Raw genomic sequence first — 13606 nt, forward strand, 5'->3', positions numbered from 1 at the left:
CGTTACAGGCCGTCCTGGGCGTCGCTTATTTTTGTGGCGATCGCCAGGGGTTGCGGAACACGTATTTTGGTATAACTCTTTGGCCAATTGGTTCATGAATGTTTGGGCAATTTTCAAGGTCGTTGGTTTTCTAGCATTATTTGTAACACACAATCACATAATTCGCTACACATAACTAACATTACATCATGAGGCAAAATAATAATATGTCATGTAGTTTATGATAAGCTTCTATGGGTAGTATTTGCGCCGGCTTGGTATCGCTTCTATCGCAGATCCAACACATGCCCCGGTCGAGGTAGTGCCTTCAACAGACGAATTTCGCCCAAGAGGCCAATCACGATGTAAGCCAAGGGGGCATGCACCAATGAGAGGGACCTAGTGGGCGAGCGATTGGGTTTGGGACGGGTGTACTACTAGGGAAAGTGCCGAGTGGACAACATTCGAAGCGTATGCACCCCCCGGTTGGCGATGGGTATCCTTAGTCCCAACTCCCGAGATGAAACATCCCAAGGGAGCCAAGATTCGTTATACGGTTCTGTCCGTTCACATTAATATGCTGATTTTCAGGTCGTCCCAACTTGATGAGGAAATAAACGCGGGGTAGGATCGTTTCACCCTTCGGCTATTTTGATTACCTACGAGCACGAGTATTTCCTTCACTATCCCCAGTGGAGTCGCCACTGTGAGGGGGTCGAAAAAGCGCGAGGCTAATGCGTGACCTCGTCCCTCGTGGGTGTGACGTTTCTTTTTGTCAAATCAAGTGTAATTGGATTTCCTGTGAGTTTACACCCAATTGACTAGTAATATAGGAGTCGCCATTCAGTTTTTAACGACAATGAGGAAAACTGACAAAACCCGGTTATCGTGACATAAAGGGAGTGCAATTATGTTTGACCACGACGGCCGTAGGTTCCCTTGTGATCCCTGGTGTGGGGATCTCTCAACATACACCCGCAAGGTAGAGATTGAGGGTTCGGGGGACTGTAACTACCGAGAGGAGTACTCGCTCTTCGATAACTCCAGAGGCAGGATATCCTTACTAGCTCAGCATAAATAATTGAAGGGACATGCGTTAACTATTAAACTAATCTGAGTTGATTTTAACAATATGCAACATATAATACTAGATCGATCGCGATTATCTGATTTAGATTGTTTTAAGGGACCTAGCATGATAATCCAATTTCCCAACATATTATCTTTATTAGGCGTGATAGAACAATCAGATTTGATTAGTTTAACAGTTCATAAAAGGGCGAGGAAAGCAATTAAATCACGCGAAGGGGCACATTACGACGCACCCTTGAGAGGTGCGTCACGGTTCTCAGAAAACTAACCACTTTGGATTTTCTATTTCTCCTTTTATTTAACGAATCTCAAGTTACGGGACAGGATACGTTCTGTTCGATATTTGGATCGATTGCGACAGAACGCGGGATCAATTTCGCAGCGTGAGGCTTAGGCTTAGGGGTTGGAGTCAATACTCAGAATATGAATTGTGTGTTTTCACGTCGAATTTGGGGCTATATTTATAGAAAAGAGTTCGTGGAAAGATAGAATTTTAGAGCTCTAATCTACGAAGAATTAGGAAAGAACACGTCCCAGGTAATTTCAGCGCCCAGGGCTGGACGCCGAAGATTTCGGCGCCCAGAGCCAAGCCAGGCGTTGAAAATAGGGTTCTGGGCCGTTTTCTTTGTCAGATTCGGACTCTTAGAATCCGGAGTGTTTGAGACTTATTCGAGTCTTTTAGTGCGTATTAAATTTATGACGGAATGCGTCTGAGCCCATTACGAACTCTAGGCTCGTTAGGATTTTAATTAATACGTAACTCTTGTTTTCGAATCATATTAGGAATAGGATTGCTCTCGCAATTTCTATCTCATTTAGTATTTATGTTGGAGTGCAACACCTAATTCTGACGGGTTTCTATCTTTTATGACTTGCCACTTTTAACAACTACCCATTACGGCAGTTACTATTTTTAGCAGGTTTCCATAAATAACAGGTTTCTATAAATAGCAGGTTTCGGGTGAAATAAAAAGGGTGATTGAGATTCGTTATTTTACAGGAGATGCGTTGCCAAGTGGAGATTTATGTTCTCATCATCGAACATTCCCTTTCGGGAATGGGGACAAAAGTAGGTGTCTACAGACAACGCATACTCATACAGTTGTCTCCTGAGCTCCAGCTCCGACAAGGCAACAACTAACCGCGACCATGACGATAATGCAGAACTTCTTTGCGCAGGACAAGGAGAAAAATACAAGAAATGACCGTCGTAATCGCCAAAGGACTAGGCGACAACTGGATCTAGAGCCAAAACCAAGCATCCAACATTCCAGGTCTCACCGATCTCCTCCACCAATGTCAGGAACTCAACTAAGAACCGACTGGACGGAGAGCACCTGGAACTCTCAAGAAGTGTTCCAAAAACGTCTGGAGTGGTACAGAGAGCCCACTCCCAGAACCTTTCAAAGCAACGGGATGACCGTTAGTCAGGTTACACGGATCCGAAGCAGTGTGCACAACAGGTTAAGGCCATCAATGCACGAAAGGATAGGTGACTCGAGCCATCCCACAGACTAGCCAGTGTCAGGTAGTCGGGCTACAAGGCGTGATAAGAGAAGGCGAGATCCAACTCCTAGCCCTCGGCGTACTCCCGATGATTCTCTCGCAGAAACCTCGGGAAGTAGAGGAATCAGGGCGAGGGAAAGAAAGAAGATTATGACGCTGAAGTCTTCCCCATTCATTGACGAGCTGGTCATGGAAAACATATCGAAGGTCAGGCTACCTTCGCATCTGACTTACAATGGAACGACCGATCCACAAGATCACATGACATCCTTCGAGCATCACATGTACTTGTTCGCTCACTTCGAAGCAACATGGTGCAAATACTTACCAACCACGTTGACAGAAGTAGCGGGCACTTGGTTCAAGTACGTCATTGCCGAAGGGATCGATTCACAGCTTTGATGATCTGGAAAAGAAGTTATGTGTTCAGTTCGTTAGCAATAATCGAAGGGAACGAATCACTGCCAGGCTTACCTCGATGCAGCAAAAAAGGGGGGAAAGCCTTCGAGACTTCATGGCTCGATTCATGTTGGAATCAACAAACATGTCCAACCTGCAGCCCGATGTTGAAATATTCGCGCTGAAGCATGCCCTTCTAGAGGGGAGGTTCCGTGATAAACTTTCAATGAAAAACCCCACTAAAATCGCAAAAGTGCTGAAAATGTCAGACTCATTCATCAGAACCAAAGAATTCAACAAAGCAGCGGCAAAGCTAAAAGGTTCGTCATAACAAAAAGAATAAAAAGTAAGTCAGAGTAAGCCCGAAGTTAGCTCAAAGAAAGGGAAAGAGAAGAAGGGTGGAAGGGCGCTGAGCCCGGTGAAGGAAGAAAGACGAACTTCAGCCTAGATTCACCAACTACACTCCTCTAACTCATTCCCAAAAAGAAATATCTACAGCCTCCACAAGCACGACGAGAAATGACAGAAGTCATGTAAACTGTATTCCAGGTTCAGGAATAAGAGCAAATGATATGCGAGTTCCACGATGATTACACCGAAGAGTGCAACTGAAGTACAACATCGAGGACCTCGTCCGCCGAGGGTACCTGGCTGACTGAAGAGATGGAGCGCTAGTAAAAGAAAACAAACCTGCTGGCAAAACTCAAGAGCCACCCAAGAAGAGAATCCACAAAGCTACGGGAAGCAATAAGCCCGATATCTTATTGGTCTTCGGGGGGCAGAGGTCCAATAATTCCAACATAAGACATTTGAGAAGTCTTTCCCACCGAGTCAACTACAGCTCCGTAGGTGAAGAAGAACCTCATCCTCCAAACATGACCTTCACTGCTGATGATTGTCTTGACGTCCAGTACTCACATGATGAATGAGTATAGGAAAAATGTGATAAATAAAAAAAAAAGGTGGTAAAATGGTGGATGATGTAAGAAAGAAGTTGACAACGTAGGGGAAATAGTGAAAATGTGTAAATGTTGTGGAAACAAGTATAAATGTCTTCGTCAACATTAAAATAGATAGAACAAAAGAAAATTCATTTATACCTTCATTATTTCGTATTATGTTTCATTTTGAATTACTTAACATTTATATCATCAGAGACAATGTTTACTTTTGTAATTGAGGGATTGACATGAAAATGAAGCCTTTTGCATTAGAAAAAATTGGCAAACACATAAATTTCCTTACAACTCTGAAATAACGAGTTAGATTCACTAGTGTACTTATTTTGTGTTTGGTTTAGTTCAAGCCCTAATTCAAATGCAATACAATATAAAATTTGGTTTTAAAATTATTGAATCCTATATGATCCGAATCAAATTCAAACTGATCTAGAAATTGGTAGTTTGGGTACATAAAAAAAATCAAAGTTTGAAATAATGTCATCCTTTTGCTAGGCCAAATGTTTTTAATCCAAATATATTTTCATAGGCTTTTTGGGTGCGAATGAGCTACAAAAGTATTACAAATTACAAAAACGAAAAGGACGAATTCGAACCTATAACCTACCATACACAAATCACCAGTCTTTACCGCTTGACCAAGACTTCATTGTTAATCTTCATTGTTAATGGAGACGTGCACAAGTTTAAGTTCAATACAACAAAGAAAAAGAAAATTCTTGATACAAATACTTTTGAACTCCAATTTTTATACCAATATACATACCTCAAAACACGAGCTAGAATCCTTTCCATTTCTTTTCATTTAATTCCCATTATTAGATGATAACACCTGACCTAGCTAAAAAGAAAATTTCCAAAAGACCCCCTATTTCCCCTTTCACGCATTCACAACTTTCGATTTAAGAAATAGAGCAACATCTGGGTTTCTACACCAATTTGGTAATTTGGCCAGGTAAAGGATAACTACTTATCATCAATGCTCCTGAAATACAGAAAGACCAAAAGCATGGTACATTAGAAGTACTGATTCTAGGCTGGTTTTTTTGCAGCAACAAATACAAGACATATACGAAGCAATAACACTTTTTAATCTTTTACTCCTGCGAAATGTGAAAAATTCAATAAACTTAACTAGTTAGATAACCTAGCATACAGTAATATCTACCCGTACTTCAAGTATCAGGCTCATTAGACAGCGCAGTAAGTTTGTTGCGATATTTACGAGCTGTTCGTTTTCCACTGCCAACTTTCAGGACTGGAGTTTCTGACTCATCAACCTCCATTACAGAAGCGTCATTATCTTCAGTGTTCCCAGCAGCAATAATTAGAGGGAAGGTTTTCTTGTGCAATGATTCCTCCATTTCTTGATCAATGGTGTGGCTAGAAATCATACAAGCATCACCACCTTTTTTCTTCGGATTGAATATCACAGGTTTTGTAAGATCAGCAGGAGCTTCATCAGGTTCTGACTTGGACTTTTTCACCACATTAAGGAAGTCCATGTATGCCTGACGATTTGCTTTTTCATTCATATCACTTGATGAATCAAATGTATAATGAGTATACCTCAAAGGATGTCGTATATAATCTGGTACCAATGAAGAATCATATTGCAAAGACGGTTCTTTAAAAGAAGTGTAGTCTGACATGACAATTTTATTACCATCTTCAGATGGGATGTGATCATCGCTTAAGATGGGCTCAAACCGCACACATTTTCCAATGTTCAAATCAATCTGATCACCTTTTCTCTTCAATATTGACTTGGGAAGGTTTGCATCTTCAGGAGCATTATTCTGAGCAACAGAAACATCCTCAGTTTGTTCAGAAACATGCAAAGAATTGAAACTTCTTGCTGTTTCCGCATCTTCTTTAAGCCTAAGCTTTGCAGCCAAATGATTAGCACGGGGGTCTCTTGAGGCCTCCTTGAATGTGTCAGGAAGCTCATTATAGGAATTCATATGAGACGTGCAATCAGTCACATCAGAAATGTACAAATGATGACTAACTTTTTCACATCCAACAGCCAGCTTGTCATATTCATCCTCTTCTTCCTGAAAAATAGTTAAAAGGTAAGATCTCAAAAAGACACAACTCCATCACTGTAGAAGTATTACATTAACCTGAATCCAAGTGTTAAACTAGGATTAAGTTTCCAATGCTACATGCAGGAAGAGAAGGGAAATCTGATTCACAGTTGACACACATGCTTCATGAAGCAGACCACCTAGAACGTCAGGGAGAAAATGCTAAAAGTAAAAGTACACCTCATAGTTACACTATTTATTCCTAACATTTTGAAACTTCTTTTGTTTCCTTAAACTGCAACGGTTTAACTTTTGTACTATTCATAAACTAATATTAACCACAAGCTTTAGTAATATTCAAGAAGCAAATGTTATTATGCAAAATTTTGTTGGATTAGTCCAAATATATAATTTTAATACATCTTTTTTTTTTTTTTTTTTTTTTCAATATTAACAATTCCCTTCATTTCTATAAGGTAGTGTTTGGATACTACCATTTCATTTGAAATGACTCATTTCAATTACTAGAATTCAAATGCTGACTTTCAATTCCAAATTCTCTGTTTGGTAAAACCGAGAATTTCAAATGCATCATTTCAACTTCATTGTGTTTGGATATTTCAGAGTAATAGAACATCAATTTCAGGAAGAAAAAAAAAACAAATTCTTGCTAATTCTTATTTTACGATTGATCTTCATTGCTTTCCACTTACAAATACTATATCTTATAGTTTTGAAGGAACTTGTCATTCCTCAATCCCCTCTTCTTCGATTTTCACATAATTTATTGAAAAATTGGGAAATGCAGAGGATTTATAGTGGTGATATTCGAGAACGAGATCGACACCATAATTGAGGAAATGAACGGCGCGGCTAGCCATCGGGTATGGAGGCAACAATGGAGATTGCAGTGGTGGTCGTGAGGGTGGAGGCGGCCGGTGGTTACGGTCTTACGGAGATGGTCTTCGTGAAGGCGGGTGGTGGACGTGGTTAGGTAGGAGAGAAGGTGATTGCAAAAGAAGAGAACGCGGTGGAGAACTGGCGGTTGAGGCCTTGACGCGGTGGTGGTAGGAGGAGATAGAGTGGGTTTGGGGAAGAGAGAGGAAATGAAGTTTCAGGTTTGAGAAACTGTTAAAAAAATGAAAGAGGAGAAATGATGGGGTTTGGGTTTGGGTTGTTAGGTCATGAGGAGAGAGATGATAGAGACAACCAATGTGGAATTGAAATGATGGGGTTTGGGTTGGAATTTCAAATTCATCAAAATGGGCTTATTTGTTTATTGGCTTGGATTTGACCCAAATTCAATTCCAAATTCTAACTACTACCAAACAAGTGAATTGGGCCAATTCCGTCATTTCAAATGAAATGATGGTATCCAAACAGGCCATAAGTTCCTTTCTGTTGCTTTTTTGCACAGTTTTCAATACATATCTAGAGTGTCAATATCTTAATATATGTATTATAAAAAGTTGATATTTTGAAGCTACAAATCGAGACGAATCAAACAAGATCCACATGGATAGGTTTGACTTACTCCGTATATATTTATCGATAGAATATTAGATTCTATTTGCATCGAAATCTATAAAGATTCTATTCTAAGTGGGAAGAACTTTAAGAAATGGAGGGAGTAATTATATATAACTAGCTTTGGATCCCGTTCAAAGAACGGACAATTATATAGTGTTTGTTAAGCCGTTTTTTAAGGTGTTAATTTTATTGAGAGATTGTGATTTTAGTTAGGGTATATGATTTATATAGAGGTGATCAAATTTCTAAGTTGAAAAAATATATAAATTATATGGTGAATTAATATTAAGTGTTAAAGAGGGAAATGAAGTAGTAGAGGTTGAACATGAACTCAATGGTGAATTGATGTTGGATGAGGAAGATGTGTTGAAGTTGTGAAATGCTTCGTATAACAAACAACAACATGAAAAATTAAAAAAATACAAAATACATGGATGAAAGAAGGAGGTGACACGTGTCATCTAATCATGTATGGTTATCCTTTTTAAATACTAGGTATAGATCAAAGATAATAAATAGTCAAGGTTGTGTGTTGGCACACCTAATAGTCAAACTATTGCAACTTTAAGGAAACAAAGGTAGTACGGAGTAGTACCTTACAGAATATAAGACTACAATTATGAAACATTGAAATCACCTTCATGGGAGAAGGGTGTGCATGAATGAATCTTCTGCAAGCAATGTGCTTCTTATGTTCAACATTCTATTTTGAAGAGATGTGCAAAGTCATTTATTAAAGGAATAAAGAAAACGGAAGTAGTAATACCGTTCAAAAAAGTAAGGTTTTCTCTCTCTCACCTCTGCTCTTCCTTTCACGGTTTCACCTGGAAGCATCACCATTCACTAAAAACCTAAATAGTCAATACACCCCAACCTAAATCAGACCTCTAACCATGCACCAAACCAAGAAATTAATACATCATTTCCCTCCCACCTCATAACTAAATTCTATCCCCTCTCCAAAATGCATTGACGGAGCAAGGGCAGCAAAAAAGCTCTGGCAATGGTAGAAATTAGCGGTATCACGAAAACACGGGAGTGAGAAAATGAGTGATATTTAGTGGAGTACTACATTTTTCTTAAATTAAAACAAAGTAGAGGACTCTTTTAGGTGAATACCAATATGTCATGGTCGATACAAAGTTTGTTGACCTAAACCTAAAAAAATGGAGGGCTTGGTGTGAATGAATGCTTAAATTGGAGCATAGCTGCTATTGGTAAATATGTATGCCAACTTTTTCAAATTTGCTTTGGGTTAAATGGGTTATTTGTATTTACATCAAGAATAAAAACTGATGGGATTATTCACCACCTGCTGATGCTAGTTGGTGCTCGAAAAGCATACTACTGTTATAGATAGGTTGAAAGATGGTTTAATCAGCAAAGGAGTGATAAGAGGGAAGCACTACTCAATTGCCGAGGGCTACAAATGGCTGCAGGGGAACCAGACTAGAACTCCATGGGCTCAGAGGACCTGGGATAGATTCAATACTCCTAGCGATTGCTTTATTACTTGGTTAACTGCTGTTGCCTGTTGGGAAATTAAGAACAAGAGCAAAGCTGCATCAAGCTGGTATCTGCTCAGATACTGTTTGCCTTACGTGTGGTCAGGAGTCTTACAGTACTTAGTGCTACATGTCAGTTGGCATATTAGTTGGCAGATGGCTTGAAGTTCACTGCCCCAATTCAGATTGTGTTCGTGGCTGTTGGGAGAAGTGGGAAACGAAATATAGGTCTAAGATGAAAAGGAGGATCTGTTACACAGCTCTTGCTGCTTTCGTATTACCATATATGGAGGGCCAGAAATCAAGCTTACTGGAATCTAGCTCTACCTGTTCCTGAGAAGATCCAAGAAAATTAAAATGGAAACCTGTATTAGAGTCAGTTCTTTGATTGTAATTTTTTTTACGGTGTTCTTTGATTCTGATAATTGGCTGAGTAGCCTTAGATCTTTGCTGTTATTATTTGTGTTTTCCGCTTATAAGGGCATAGGTTTGAGGGAGCCTACCTAGTAGGCCTGTTTGCCCTTTGAAGCCGTTGTTCCTTTTTTGGATGCTTGTAGTCGTTGCTCTTTTATGTAATATATTTGCTTAATTACCCAAAAAAAGATATTAACACATAGTCAATTTCAGCTATTCTAAACCCATATACATGACTTAAAACCAAAAGAAACAAGTACTAAGCAAGTAAAAAGCAATAAACAAAGGACACAGTATGCCAATTCAGCAATTCAAAACACATACAGGATAATAAAATGAAGCGAAGATAAACAGAATTACAGGCAACTCTGGAAACTAAATAAAAAAGAAATACATATTAAGTCCAAAGGGAGGTCCAGGCCTCCACATGAGTACACAACCATATTTGTTTTTGAAGGGATGAGAACATAACCATATAGCAGCAAAAAATCATCTGAAATAACAAGTAAAGTTCCCACTCCACTCCATGAGATGAATATTTCTTACTAACAGGTTCACAGCTAATCCATAGACAGATGAGCAACGTTTAGAATTTATGTAGACCTAAAGCTAACTATCTCAATTACAACAGAAGGCCAATAGTTTTTCTCTTTCCCCATTCTGTAGAGGGGGGCAAATAGGTTTATAATATGTGCTTGCACAGGATGCACATTTCAAAGTCGACATTTATGCAAAAAGGGCAGTTCTCATGAACTACAACAAAATGTACACTAAAAAGATAATATGGGTCACCGCCTCTCCGAAACTCAGATAACGAAAGTCCAATGCGTACAAATTTCACTTTCTTGTGACTCAACTCCAATGCGCAATAATACTGATAATGATCCTTACCACATCTATGATCAATTAATAAGAACATCACACAAGTTCTGTTTTATACTCAGCACGGCCGCCATTACAGTCTCCGAATACAATATAGTCCTATACCACATAATAAAATTGAAAAACTTTCTACACGATGTATTCAAGAACAATGAACAATATTGACTTCAATATGAACAAACTGAAACTGAAGAGAGGAGATATAAAAAAAACTACCTCAAAATCAAGGGTAGAGTCCTTGCCAATAGAGTTCCTAACATCCAATTCATCCTCATCACCACCCGCATCCTCACAAAACCGACTCGACGCGCTTTTCCCGCTTCCTCCATCATTCTCGAGCTCGGTTAGATCCTCTTTACCGCAAACCAAACCACTGGGACTAGGGTTAGGGTTGATCTCAGACGACACTGATTTATTCTTAACCGCCGCCGCGAAGAAGCATTTGTCAACATTGGATGGAAAAACACCGTCGTCTTCGGCGGGGAAGGAAGCATCGGATTCTGGAGGGCATTGACGCTTCTGAATCTCGTCGTCGGTGAGACACCAGAGAGAGGAAGTTAGGGTTTGGGAAGAAGAAGAAGGAGCATAAGCAGTAGAAGAGCAGGAGAGAGAACCAAAGGTTTTGTCAACTCGAACTCTGAAACTGTCTTCCATTGCTGATTTTTGAAGCTTATTGAGTTTGTTGCAGACTTTAACCAACTGGGGTCTGGGGGATAATTTAAGGAAAATGAATAAGTGTCCATTTTTTTTAAATAGCGTTAACTTTATAAGTGTCCACTTATTTTTCTCATTTTTCCATACTACAAACTTTTGTATAAGGCGGTCTTTTCTGTAAGACCACCTTATACTGGGTTATATTCGCGGGTCATTAACTATGGATATGGGTCACGAATTTTTCTTTTCGGATCATTTAAAAACCTGATTTACCCCATCCCAAACCCTAATTCATTTTCTCTCTCCTCACAAACTCCTCGCCATTCTTTCTCCTAAAAACTCCTCGCCATTCTCTCTCCTAGTCTGTGGCTCTCTCCATGAGTACTCAATATGGGAGGCGACATAGATTCCGGCGACCGAAACCTTGCGGTGGTGGCGAGCTTGTGGTGGCCTTGCGCGGGTCGAGGCAGAGGCAAGAGAGACGGAGGTGCGGCGGTGGACCACGACGGAGGTGCGGCGGTGGACCACGATGGAGGTGCAACCTGAATCCTTCTCCTCTGACATTCTCTCTTCTCTCTCCTTTGAAAATCTTCATTTTCCTCCAATTTTATTTTCGAAACACTAATTTGTTGATGATTTTGTAACAGAAAAGGAGGAGGTAGCGGCGGTGCTTTTGATTAATGTTGCAGGAGGACTCGTTGATGACGGAGCTCCGGCGACAAGCTAGGGTTCCAGCGAACAACCATAACAAGGAGAGAAAAGTCTTGCGGTGGCCGAAGCAGAGGTGGAATGCGGATTCCTAGCGGTAGGGCAGCCGGAGGTAATGTCATCCGCCGAGAAGGACGACCAATACGCCTCATTCGTCTCCGACGCCTGCCTATACTTTCCGTCGTCTCTTCGGTTCTCTTCTTCTCTTCCTCACTCCTCTCTTCGTGAATTCCTTTCTTCTTATTGATAGAAATTTAATCTACATTTTAGGTTCAGTTGCAATTCGCTACCATTTAGTCATTTTGCTCTTCAAATTTGTGAATAAATTGTTGAAATATTGAGGTTGAAATTTAAGCATTATGATTTTGATTAAATGCTTTTGGATTTTGATTTTAGGTTTTGATTTTTAGCCAACAAACATGGCATGAAGGAAAAACACAGGTCCCTGCGGCCGGCGTCGCCATCAACTTCTGATATGTGTGGCCAGATCTCGTTCGTGTCCTTTGTTTTTGGCTCATGTTGTTCGACTTGCAGTGGTGGCGTATGGTTGTGTGGTGTTGTTGCTGCTGCGATGAGAAGGCAGGTAGAGGAGTTGAAGCGCGGTGGACGGTGGTGCTTGGCTGGTCTCCATCGAGTTGCTCACTTGCTCCTGAGAATTATTTTAGTTAAATTTTTGTTATACTTAGTTAAGAAATAAAATGGTTTAGTTAGATTCTTTTCCTCCAATTATGTCAATTAATGTTTTAGTTGTAACTAAAGTGGTTTTAGTTAACATTTATTTCGTTTTTGTTAAGAATAATTTCATTTTAGTTATGAATAAAATTCTGAAGTTTAATTATAATTTTAGATTTTTAAAGTTATGATTTTTTGTGTTTTAGTTATAATTTTTGTAGGTTTAGTTAACGATTTTGATTTAGTTAAAAATGACTTCTTTTTAGTTAAGAATAATTTTATTTTAGTTAGGAATGAACTCCTTTTAGTTATGAATGAACTCCTTTTAGTTGAGAAAAAATTTGTTTTAGTGTAAAATACGGAGTAGTTAGTTAAGCAATTTCAACTAATTAGTTAAGCTTGAACTTAAATTAGTCAAGTAATGGGACTAACTAGTTAATCAATTATTTAAACAATGTATCTAATTAGTTAAATAATAGAATCAATTGTTTAAGTAGTGTAAATATTTTCCGAGTTTTAGTTACGTGCCTTATTTAAGCTTTTCTAGGTTTAGTTAAGGATTGAAGCTACTTACTTAAGCTATGAAACTAATTAGTTAAGCTCCGGAACTAATTAGTTAAGCAACAGAACGAATTAGTTAAAAGTGGAACTAATTAGTTAAGCAATGAAAGTAATTAGTTAAGCAATGAAACACCGCCTTGTTTAGTTACGCTCTGTGGTGTTTGAGGTTAGACTTCTTGAATGATGTCTCTCTGCTTTAGTTTGTGGCATGCTTAGTCATGAATGAAATTAGTTAAGCAATGAAACTAATTAGTTAAGCACCGGAACTAATTAGTTAAGCAACGGAACGAATTAGTTAAATACTGGAACTAATTAGTTAAGCACCGAAACTAATTAGTTAAGCAACAGAACGAATTAGTTAAATACTGGAACGATTTAGTTAAAACAATGAAACTAATTAGTTAAGCCTGGAATTCAATTAGTTAAGTTTGAAATCCAATTAGTTAAGTAATGGAACTAATTAGTTAAGCAATTGAACGATTTAGTTAAAGCAATGAAACCAATTAGTTAAGCCTTGAAATTCAATTAGTTAAGAAATTGAACCAATTAGTTAAGTTTGAATTTCAATTAGTTCAGTAAAGGAATATTTTATTTAAGCAATTGAACGATTTAGTTAAAGTAATCAAACTAATTAGTTAAGCATGAAATTCAATTAGTTAAGCAATTGAACCAATTAGTTAAGTTTGAAATTCAATTAGTTAAGCAATAAAACCGA

At 38.8% G+C, this 13606-nt stretch overlaps 1 protein-coding gene and 1 long non-coding RNA gene across 2 annotated transcripts; one reads left to right on the top strand and one right to left on the bottom strand.

The window, feature by feature from the left end:
- Positions 1–4873: 4873 nt before the first annotated feature.
- LOC110805247 (uncharacterized) lies at positions 4874–11000 on the bottom strand. Its single transcript, XM_022010852.2, has 2 exons — positions 10513–11000; positions 4874–5992 (listed from the first exon to the last, which is right to left on the bottom strand). Exons 1-2 carry the CDS (start codon positions 10948–10950, stop codon positions 5111–5113), a joined length of 1320 nt encoding a protein of 439 aa, XP_021866544.1. The 5' UTR covers positions 10951–11000; the 3' UTR covers positions 4874–5110.
- On the top strand, positions 10880–12490 carry LOC130462787 (uncharacterized). The gene is made up of 3 exons (XR_008923572.1): positions 10880–11485; positions 11598–11850; positions 12055–12490. It is a non-coding gene; the product is annotated as an uncharacterized lncRNA (long non-coding RNA).
- Positions 12491–13606: the final 1116 nt, after the last annotated feature.

This window comes from Spinacia oleracea, chromosome 6 (assembly GCF_020520425.1).
Source record: "Spinacia oleracea cultivar Varoflay chromosome 6, BTI_SOV_V1, whole genome shotgun sequence".
Taxonomy (NCBI): Eukaryota; Viridiplantae; Streptophyta; class Magnoliopsida; order Caryophyllales; family Amaranthaceae; genus Spinacia; species Spinacia oleracea.

Coding starts and splice junctions, on each gene's coding strand:
- LOC110805247 (XM_022010852.2), bottom strand. CDS start 10,950: ATGGAAGACAGTTTCAGAGTTCGAGTTGACAAAACCTTTGGTTCTCTC. Junction 5,993..10,512: donor ACTCTACCCTTGATTTTGAG/GTAGTTTTTTTT, acceptor ACTATTTTTCAG/GAAGAAGAGGATGAATATGA.